We start from the raw sequence: 11,868 nt of genomic DNA on the forward strand, positions 1-11,868 counted from the left end.
TTGATTATTTTACTTTTATTTTATTTATTTATTTTATAATTTCTATAATTTCATTTATTTTTAAGAAAATGACATCGGTCTGATTTCACATAACCAAAATGCCACTTGAGTTATGAAAATTACCTTTTTATTTTTTTATGGTTTAGGCATTTAACTAAATATGCTTATAAGGAGGTAATTATCATTTTACCTATGTATAATTTAACTATTTTCTTGAAAATACCTTTAAGTCATAAAATTATCATTTTACCCTTAGACAATTTTATTATTTTCCATATTATACCATTGAGTTATGAAATTATTGTTTTATCCTTGAACAATTGAAATATTTTTCAACATATATCCATAAATTTTGGATCTAAACTAATATCCAAATCTGTTAAAAATATCTATTTGGATATTAGCCATATCTATTTGAAGGATTCAGTTACTATGGATTTGAATTAGTATCCAGAATAAACAAAGGATTCAAATCTGTATCTCACTTTGATCGAGCTTCTTGATCTCGAATCTCATTTAGATTTGACTCAAATTTGACGGGGTTCAAGCTTACTTCAAAAAAATTTCAAGTATTAAAAAATCTGCATAAACATATTTTTTATGTGAAAACATATTTATTAAAAAATATTTTTCATTGCAAAAAATTTTGTTCTAATTTTTGGTCTTTCATTCAACACAAAAGGATGTTTTAATTACAATTTATGATGTATTCTTGCCCAATATGAAGAGGATAAGAAGCAGAGCATGCAACCATAGAAAATTGAAGAGAACAAGCCTAGCTTAGAGAATGAAATATCGAAACCCCATCATTTGAGGTGATCATTTTGGTTTTGACCTATGTCAGATCTTTGACCCATTTGCATATCCTTCACATAGCGACAAAATTTAAAACCACAAAATAACAGCCGTTATATTCATGTGAGAAATTGAGATTTTTTTTTTTTTATATTTCTTGCACATTTGTTGGTAAAATATGAGCAAAAACAAATAAATAAATTGCAAAAAAATAAAAACCCATTTTTCATGAAAACAATTAATAAAAATACAAATATCATAATAAAATCATGAATATTATATTTTAATAAAAATATTATGATATCGTAATAAAATCATGAATATTATATTTTAATGAAAATATTATGATAATTTTGCTATTAAAATGGTGACCAAATAATAACTTCAAAATATCCCTGATATTTGTCACATAGATCCCTGGGTTGGAGTCTTGGAGAAGGGGCCCCGTGGAGTCCGGAAAATGCAAAGAACAGGTTGGGGCCTATTGATAGTTGACATTCAATGTGGACGCTTATTTTTTCATCTGAATGCTCTCTCTCTCTCCACCCAGTAGGAATAGAAGCAGAAGGAGCGCGCGCGGGCAACACGTACACGAGAGCGCGAGCCTTCCAAGAGTAGAAAGAAGGGTACAATGAGATTGAGAGAGATAGGGTCTTGCGGATGCTCTACCATGTTGGGAGTTTTGCGAGCCTCTCTGCGTAGTGGTGTCCATCGCCACCTCCCACCTTCTTCTTCTTCCTTTTTTCTCCTCAAGCATTTCTCTGAAGACGCCCACGCCCATGCTCACCAGTCCACCGAACAAAACTCGCCCTCTCATCAGCAGGAGAAGCGCCACGAAGGAGCAGGTGGGGAGCCCAAAGATGAACACGCTCGAATTCTTCAGGCTGCCCTCCCTTACGTGGTACCCACAAAAATCCGATCATCCCATTGAATTGTAGAGAAAAATGGTGATTTTTATGCGTTTTTTGAGTCTTCTTTTTCTTTTTTTGTTGGGATTGTTTTGGAAGGTTAAACTTGGGTGGAGCGAAGCGGCGATAATTTCTGGTGCGAGAGACGTCGGCTTCTCTCCTTCCATCGTCGGATCGTTCCCGAGGAGGGAGGCCGCTCTCGTGGAGGGAAGTTTTGGGAGAATATGAATTGGGTTCCTCTGTTTAGGATGGTTTGGTGGCGTGATTTGTTTCATTGTAGGATTTCTACTCTGGTCTTGTTAATTGTTTCTCGGCTATCATGCTTTTTGGTATCTTTTCTTATTCTTTTAAACGGGTTCGCTTTTTCTTATGTTTACTGGTTAGTTTTTGTTGAAACTTTTAGGTGTTCGTATGGATTGTGGTTTCTTTATTTATTGCCCTTTCGATCATTTCGTTCATATTAATAATCAATTGGGTTTTTTCGTTAGATTGTTATAGCTCTTTATTGATCTGAGAAATCATCTTTGTTCATCTGTCAGAAGTGCAAGATCTTAGAATTTTGCTAGCATTGTCCGTTTGATTGTCATTGTGGTGTATGCTACTTACCATCTAGCTCGCTTATGTTCCCATGATGCCATGATGTGTCACACGCTTCTTTGATTCTTAGTCGATGAAAGTCCTTGAATTCTATGACTATCTTCTGATTTTTCCTAAATGGTGAAAAGAAAGTATAGGATGTATGTCTTTTCCCTTTTTCCTCAAAGAATAATTCTGTTAATGTTAATAACTATCACAATACGAAGATAAGGTGTGGCAATGTGTCAAACCACAGGAAACGATTATGAGTAAAAAAAAAACAGGTTACCACGACTCACATACAACAGTTGTGGAGGAAAAGGTTAGGTACCAAGGTCTGAAAATATGCTGCTAACTTGTGTTTCATGGGCCTGCAATGTTTTGCTTCAATACTTCCACTTATGTGAGTGGTCCCAAAAAAATTAAACTCCCTCTAGATGAATTTTAGCTGCAATCTTATAAAATTATCTCAATATGTAATGGAATACTATTCTTTCCTTTGTCATACAGACTTGGAATGTTATGCAGAAAGAATTTTGGCTATAATTGCAACTTTAGGTAGCTTTTATTGGAGTTGGAAATGCATAGTTCAGGGTCATAAACGTAATTGGTGAGTGCGTGTATCTCTGATGGAATATAGAATCGTCATATTAGTTTCTACCGTTTGTGATTTTTATCATGAAGATACTTTTTATCAGCCTATACGGATATGTATGAATGATAAGTCTCCTGTAGTTGCCCTATTTTTCGGCATAACTCAACCCTGAGAAGTATGAACAACTTGATACTTTGGACAGAGATGTGAATGGTTGGTTTTTTGTATGCTCTATATTTTCCTTGATAGGTTCATTTCCTTATAAAAAAACTATGGGTTGATCAAATAATCAAATGATTGTATCCCCCAGAATGTTGGAAGTCTGGTAAGCATGTAATATGGCCTTCCTGTTCCACCATTAGTTGGCTTGATTGATATCAGAAGATTCTGATGCTATTCTCTAAAGGTTATTGTTATGATTTCATATGGGTCTGAACTTACACACCTACATGAAGCCATTCATTTTTCAAGGTACTTGTTTATTTCTTCTTTGCTCTCATCAAGGAAATGTTCAATGTCATAATTTCTAGCTGATATTTCTTGTCTATGTAATGCTTCTAATTGTTCTGCAATTATCTCTGGTGTCTTAATGGTGGAAGAAGCTTCCTTGCAACGTTGTTGTTGAGCTTTAGTCAGCTTTTTAGTTGGATATCTATACCTAACAAAAAGAACAACATGATTTGTGGCGCTTTTTGCTCAACTATGGTCAATGCTGAGCCTAGATGAATAAGGAGGGTCTGTGCAAGTGGTACTCAACCATAAAACAACCCATCTACTTGACATTCATCTTCATCATTCTGAAATCCATGAAGTAGATTTTCAAGAGGAAACTGAAGGCATTTGTTTTGAAGGGCCTTAATCTAGTGCAAGGCATTCATTGTGCTAATTGTATGTTGGTCACCCTCTCAACTTCTAAAGGAGGTTTTGGCATTTGTTGCATTGAGACTGAGAATCAGGCCATTACCATTAAAAAATATAAGTATAGCTCAAGGAAATGGTGATTGGTGGATTTCTTTCCGAAAGGAAAAATACAATAGCAATGGCTAGCCGTGGAGGACATGGTAAGGTTGCACCTTTACTCCATGTGGAGATGAGGGTATGTGAATATGGATGCCCTTTTGAAGAGAATCAAGATCATGGGAACTGACTCTCAGACCATTGGATTTCTCACGCACAATGCAAACACCTTTTTCTCTAGGCTAAATTGAATGTTAAAGACACTATTATCAAAAACGCTCCTTGAGGCGCAAAAGGTGCGCCTCGCCTTGAGGTGCGGCCCTCTGTGCCTCAAGGCGCATTTTTTTTTTTTTACAACAAGATTTCTGAGACATAATCAACAAAGTTTTTGTAGGTTAATCTCATATATTTTCCAGTTATTTCAGTTATGTAATAAGTTTCTTAGTATATTACTGTATTTTAACTTTTGTTGGTTAATCTCATATATTTTTCAGTTATTTCAGTCATGTAATTAGTTTCTTAATATATTTTAACTTTTGTTGGTTAATCTCATATATTTTTCAGTTATGTAATCAGTTTTTTAGTTAATTTTATATGTTAATCTCATATTTTTTAGAATAATCTCATATATTTTAACTTTTGTAGGTTAATTTCATATATTTTTCAGTTATTTCAGTTATGTAATCAGTTTCTTAGTATATTTTAACTTTTGTTGGTTAATCTCATATATTTTCCAGTTATGTAATCAGTTTTTAATTACTTTTATATGTTAATCTCACATTTTTTAGAATAATCTCATATATTTTAACTTTTGTAGGTTAATCTTATATATTTTCCAGTTATTTCAGTTATGTAATCAGTTTCTTAGTATGTTTTAACTTTTCTTGGTTAATCTCATATATTTTCCAGTTATGTAATCAGTTTTTTAGTTACTTTTATATGTTAATCTCATATTTTTTAGAATAATCTCATATATTTTAACTTTTGTTGGTTAATCTCATATATTTTTCAGTTATGTAATCGGTTTCTTAGTATATTTTATCTTTTGTTGGTTAATCTCATATATTTTCCAGTTATGTAATCATTGTTTTAGTTACTTTTATATGTTAATCTCATATTTTTTAGAATAATCTCATATATTTTAACTTTTGTAGGTTAATCTCATGTATTTTCCAGTTATTTCAGTTATGTAATCAGTTTCTTAGTATATTTTAACTTTTTTTGGTTAATCTCATGTATTTTCCAGTTATATAATAAGTTTTTAGTTACTTTTATATGTTAATCTCATATTTTTTAGTACTTATTTGAGATTTTCTATTTCTTATTGGTTGTTATTTCATCAATAAAGCATTTCTTTATTTATTTGTATTTTTAGATATTTTTTTATAATTTTTTTAAAGTTTTCAAAAAAAAAATTTGAGGCTTACGCTTTACGCCTCGCCTCGGTTTTTGGTGGAGCACCTCGCTACGCCTCAACGCTTTTCACAACACTGGTTAAAGATATTATTGCTAAGTGGAGGAAATATTTCTCTAGTAAGAGTTCTTCATGGATCATGTGTCAATGGCCCAATGTAGCTTGAAAGGAGCCAAACTGGCTGTATGTCGCTTACCTTGGGGAAAACCCTATCTCTCAATACAGGTGATTGCATCCTTTGGATGAGCACAAGAGATGGCTTAATTTGAGAAAATTCTTCTTAACTTTAACTTGTTGAGCCACAAGCCTCTCCCCTTCTTGAAAACCAATTTGATGCTTAGGACCATCCCATAAAGCCGTGTTGTTTGTGTTGTTGGCATCTTATCATAAGCCACTTAGAGCAGATAACCTTCAAGACTGAAGTTTTAATCTTTTGAATCAATGAGCTTGTTGCTTGAGGGACTCTGAGACAGCTTTTCATGTGTTTATACACTGCCATTTTTTTAGAAATCTTTTTTATTTGAACTGGCCAGAGTTAGAGGTTCTCCCTTCATGGCTAGTCTGCTTGGGAGCTCATTTTAGGTAGAATATTTCAATAAATGAGGGAACGAGGTGGCTGTCTCTTTGGAGATGGCTTTTCAGTACTTGGTAGCAGATTTGGAATATAAGGGCGCAGAGGATATTAATGATAAAGCTAGACATATCCTCCCTGTTCATCACTTCATGCAGCAGAAGAGCAAGACTTGAGCCAAGATCAGGTGGAAATTGTTTTACTATATACTTCAAGGTGGCATCTTCTCATACTGTCCCCCTTTGATTTCTTTTGTTATTAATACAATTCTTTTTATGAGTTAAAGCTACAAGAGAAAATGCCTTGTTAGATATTAGTTTTGATAATAACAACTTTCACAAATAGTGCACATGTAAAATTTCACTACAGAACGTGCACAGAAAAGATCTCCCCTTCTCCAGCCAACTGTTTTTAGATGGATGGGCTTTTTCTTGATTTAGCCTCACACAATTTTGGCATTAGTAACAGTTATCATGCTATCAGCTAATATCAGGGTTCCACCAAGGCAGATTCATTTAAAAGTTAATGCATTCACCTCCTCTTGCTCCAGTGTATACATGTGCAAAAAGCCCGCTTGTTATGTATGAAACCAGTAATTTTTGTTGTTGTTTTCAGTGCATCAACTTTATGTAGTTCCGGTTATCCATCGTGGCATATTTTTTCATGCTAGATATCTTAATGGTCCATAGGACATAACTTTCTTTACAATTATGTTATATTTGTAGGAAGTTGTAAAGGATGAATGCCCTTCATCTTGATGACATGATATCATGCTTGCTTTTTGATACTTAAGATATTTATGCAATTGTTGGTTAAGTTCTCTTTGATGGGATTCTAATTGTTGATTCAATGTGATTGCAGTTGCACTACTACAGTAGGTTTGAACATTTGAATTGCATGTTGAATGTCTTCATGATGCAAAACATTGTAGCTCACTGTTTCTATAAGTTGGAGTATATGTGATAATCGGCTTCTTCATCTGAAGCATTCCCATTGGTATATAGCACTGAAATTTTTATGGTTGTTGAAATTTGCATTTGTAGTTACCTTACATACATCTACTTTTTGCAAGACTACTACTTCAGTTTTGCTTTCCACCTGTCACATATGTATTGGTGCAGGTATGGTATATGTTACTGGAATTTCTAAAAGGTTGTTAAGGGGATACAGCCATGTGTACAGACCATAGTCACCTGTATCATTATAGGTAATTTCTAGGACAGATTTTCAAAAGTTGATAAATCTCGAGAATACCTCAAGAAAATCTCAAGAGTTTAAAAAATTGGAAAAAATATAAATAACAACAAAAAAGCTAAGAAAACAATAAGTTTTGTATTATTTTAATCTAAAAGTGATGACTGCCAAAGCATATGAAAATGAGTAAGAAGTGTGAGAGAAAACACATAAAAAACAAGAATAGTAAAGCCAAAGAGCATATAAGAAGAATAGATGAAGTGTGTGGAAAGCATAGGAGAAGCGTGGGAGAATCATAGTTGGCAAACCCGGCGATCCGACTTGGGTATCATCCGAGTCAGATCGGAGTGCCCAGTAACAAGGCCACCCATCCAGCCTAAACTTGTTTTAGCCAGGTTCAGGCATGGATTGGCTAGGAATCATTCGATTCAACATGGACTCGGCAACTCGCTGAGTCAATCTTGAATCGGACGATTCAAGAATGATACACGGCTAACCGGTTCTAACCTAATTTTCCAAGTCGAACCATTATCCATACCAGTTTGTTCCGAGACGAACCAGTTTTACTGTAAAAAAATATAAAAAGGTGGGTCGACCGACTCTTCCCCTCCCTTATTTTTCAGAGAAGTTTCTTCCCCTCCCGTCCATCTTTTGGCGAACCTTTCTCTGTCGCCGAACACTGACGACCTCCAACGACTGCCGGCAACCACTGATGATTGCCAACGCTGCCTCACATCCTCTCTCTCTCTCTCTCTCTCTCTCTCTCTCTCTCTCTCTCTCTCTGTGAGGCGAGGCTTGTCTATGCTCTCTCTGCTTCTGAGAGGCTCACCTCTAACATATGCCGAGCATCGGGTCTCTTAGAGGCTCGCCATTGGTCCTCTGAGAGGTGAGCTGATGCTCTCTCTCTCTCTCTCTCTGCAAGGCGAGCCACTGAGAGGCGATGCACAATGCACAATTTTTTTTGCTGATGGTTTCTTGTGCAATTTTGTTGGGGGTTTCTTGTGCATATTGTTGGGGGTTTCTTGCCCATATTGTTGGGGGTTTCTTGCACATTGTTGGGGGTTTCCTGCTGAGATGTTTCTTGTGCATACTGTTGGGGGTTTCTTGCGCAATTTTGTTTGTCTTTGTGTGCATACTGCATACTCCCAAATTATATGCGCAATTTTAGTTGCATTTTATGATTTTCAAATTTTAATGCATAATGCTGTTATAAATTATTAGAACTTAGAAAGGTAGCTTATTTATTTTTATTCAGGTATTTTGTAGTTTTTGTTCTTTGATGCTTTGATTCAGTGAATTTGCTGCTTGGAGTTTGATTATTTGCATTCACATTGTAGAAAACATAGTGTTATATTCAATATTTAAAAAAAATACTAAAAAAATTAGGTCCTAACCCATCCGAGTTACTGAGTCGACCTGCTCACCTGTGAGTCAAGGGTCGGGGGATCTGAGCCTGAGTCATGAGTTTGCCAACTATAGGGAGAATTGAGATTCTCATCTTTGGAAGCGAGGAGTATCACGCTTCCGAAGCGAGTTTCCAGGAAGCGGGCTTCCCATCTATCTAAGAATCTTCCGGTGACTGGCGCAAACACTCATAGAGAAATACACAGCTATATTACATGTTACAAGGCGCTCTGCATATGAAGTTGTAGATTGTCTATTGTAGATTAAGTCTAAAACATGTCAAATCTTTGTAACTAGCTAACAAAAAAGGCATATAGTTAACAGCCGATGCTTTATATCCCTATCATTGACTGTCAATTCAAGTACAACACCCTGATGACCCATACCGAAAAGTACCCAAGTACTAGTGCAAATACAACACAGGTGCTGGGAACTGGTAGAGGTGCCCATGTTACAAAGCTTTTCATAGAATTAATTCTTGTATCCTAAGTAGTTGCAATTCTACCATCTGTTGGTGATGGTTTTTCATGGTTTAGTAATTGATACATTAGAAATATCTCCTTTTTTTCATCTGTTTTTGGCGTCATGTCCTCTTTTACTGGTAGCCTTCTGGGATCAATTATTTTAATTTATTGTGTTGGCTTGTACATTATTATTATTGTTATCTCCTTTGCCACAGTATTTTATGGATGAATGCCTGCAAAAGTTGATTGAAAGAATTCAGTCAGATGAGGAATTGTCGAACTTGATAACTAGTGAGCGCATTACCAAACTTATCCGTATCCGCCTGGAAATGCAGGCACCTTATATATCTCGATGGCCTCAAGCACTAAGTATCCAGGTATCATGTTTGTGTCTTTACATGTTTACGGTGATGCACATTTATGCTACGTTACATGTCATTGCATATCTTTTTAGGCACAACTAATGAATATTCCGACTAGCTTTAAGCAGCGTGCTATGCTAGTTGATGAAATTTGGCATTCTGGTGGTGGTGAGGCTTCAGATATTGACTGGTATGTCAAACGTGCTGCGTTAGGAGGAATCTACTCAACATCTGAGCTTTATATGGTGACCGATCACTCCCCAGGTTATCTTTACCCGCTATCCAACTTTTGTAAACTGAGATAACTTTGTGAGAGCATTTGATGTAAATCATCTCTTTGAACCAGATTTTCATGACACCTGGATGTTCTTGGATTCTCGAGTCAAAGTTGCATTTGATTTACGGAAGTCAGTCCAGGAGGTAATGCTCTGTGCATGCTGTTGTGCTTGTTGAATTTTCAAAGTTAAGTCGGATACTTGATGTGCATTTCTTGATTGTCACAGGCAGCATATTTGGCAGAAGCTGGAGTAGGAATTGGGAACTCATTTCAAGGATTCTTGAAGAAAGCATTTCATCAATGATGCAGAAAATGATGGCACTAATTTTGGAAAAACGTTTATTTATTTATTTTAAGTATGCTAATGTCACAAACAGATTATTAGATTGTTCTCTGTTTTGAACAGTAAGGGCACTTATGTCATGAGATTATTGTGATCTAGATGTGAGGCTTTATTACTTTCTGTGGAATGTAATGTCCTGTTTGGATGTGAATTATCGTGGGCTGTCCCTGATGAGATTGCTTCATGTTGCAAATATACGTGATTAAGCAATATAATTTTCTGTCTATGAAATCTTTCTGATATTTGTAGATTCAGATCCATTTGGTGGATATTTACTGTGGTACTTATATTTTTCTTTATTTACCTACTTGGCTTGGATTGATTTATATGGTAAGAGCAAACTTTACATGCAAATATGATTTGATTATCACCAGGGCAAGCCCATTTTAAAAGTTAAAAAGCTTTCTTGTTTATCAATTCCAAAAGTGGTTCCTTGACCTTCAGAATCATGGGGGTTTGATTTTAAGTTAGAAACTCAAAGTGCATATGTTGCAAACCTGATCTTCTATACGATAGGTGTATTGATCAATGTGTATATGTATTTTCTACATTGGAAATAGACCACCCTTTCAATTGTAGAGCTGCTAAACATCTTGAGCAGTGTATTGGTGTGCGTTCTTCGTAAAATGCCTTCCCATTTTGATGATGCTATTAAAGAGATTTCAACCCGCTGTCTTGATGAAAGATTGTGCAAGATAAATAACTTAAACTAGAAAAATTGAAAAACCAAGGTAATGGAAAGGCAGAATTAAGTCTAGTTACTTCGCTGGACATGGTAGAACGTCTAGTAGGAAAAACCCAAGGGAGGGAATTCAATTTCAACGATTCTTTTTCTCTTTTTCCACAAAGATGTGGATTGTTTTTTATCTATATACTAAAAAATAAAAAATCAGTTGCCTAAGATTTTATAGTCTCATATACTGTTTCATGATTTTTGCTATATTATTAGTGGTCACACACACAAACTAAAAAATGTCTTCGTTGATTGCAGAGACCATAAGTACAGCAGACTGAGGCAGCGTGGCTCGGTATCTCCGAGTAAAACTAAAAAAAAAATGTCTTCGTTGATTGCAATTTTCCACCTTGTATTACAAATTTATTTACAATTGGATCTCCGAGTAAAATAAAATTCTTATTAAAAAAAGAATAAGAATTTTGTTTCCTTAAAAAAAAGAATAAGAATTTCGTTTATTTAAGCACAAAGTCTCGTTTGGCTAACCAACTTCAATGCGAAAGATACAGACATACTCTGGTATTTCAATCTAAAACAATTGGATCACCCCAGGTTACAAACTTGAAGACTCTTATACAGCTTTGGTTGGGCGACACTTATGTCAAGTGAAGGCCGCTCCTTCCTGCTTATAGTGAGCTGGCCTGATTGTAATGTCCAATGGATCTAAACTCAGCCAGGCACCTTGCCGACTTTTGACCAGTCAAGGCTGTCTGTGTTTGCCTACATTTGCACCTCTATAGGTTCAGGCTTTAGCACATAAGGTCACAAAACCGACTCACCTACCGTGCAACAGAAACCAGTTCAACCACAGTAGATTTAATCAGGATGTTTCAAGTAGGGCTGGTAAATGAGCTGAACCAGCAGACATGAGGTGCTCAAGTTTGGCTTGTTTTCTTGGTGAGTCAAGCGGAGATTGAGCTCATGACAATTCGAGCTGGCTCGTTTACAGAAAGATGCATTATCTCAAAACTGGAAGTAATAGGATTTGAGCTCTACCACTGTGCGGGTTGCCCGCATGGTCAGTGGGGGTTGCATGAGAGCTTTAAGATGAAGATGTTGGATCGAACCCCACTAGCTTGAAGGCATGTCCGCAGCTTTTACATGGTTGGAGCATGTAAGGCAGGGTTGTTGTAGACCCACCCAGGGTTTACCTCGCAAGGGGTCATGCTCATCAAGTGACCCGGTTCTTGGCAAGAGTTCCTCGTAATTAAAAGACAGAGAGAGGGGGGATACAGAAGAATACATTATTTCAGTGCTGAAAGTAATTGGATTTGA

The 11,868-nt window shown here is 35.9% G+C and overlaps 1 protein-coding gene across 1 annotated transcript; it reads left to right on the forward strand.

Moving 5' to 3' along the window:
* Positions 1-1,365: 1,365 nt before the first annotated feature.
* Positions 1,366-10,084, forward strand: LOC149815699 (uncharacterized). Its single transcript, XM_089990306.1, has 5 exons — positions 1,366-1,696; positions 9,094-9,255; positions 9,333-9,504; positions 9,587-9,660; positions 9,744-10,084. Exons 1-5 carry the CDS (start codon positions 1,427-1,429, stop codon positions 9,819-9,821), a joined length of 756 nt encoding a protein of 251 aa, XP_089846432.1. The 5' UTR covers positions 1,366-1,426; the 3' UTR covers positions 9,822-10,084.
* Positions 10,085-11,868: the final 1,784 nt, after the last annotated feature.

This window comes from Nuphar pumila, chromosome 15, assembly GCF_984573655.1.
Source record: "Nuphar pumila chromosome 15, dmNupPumi1.hap1.1, whole genome shotgun sequence".
NCBI lineage: Eukaryota > Viridiplantae > Streptophyta > Magnoliopsida > Nymphaeales > Nymphaeaceae > Nuphar > Nuphar pumila.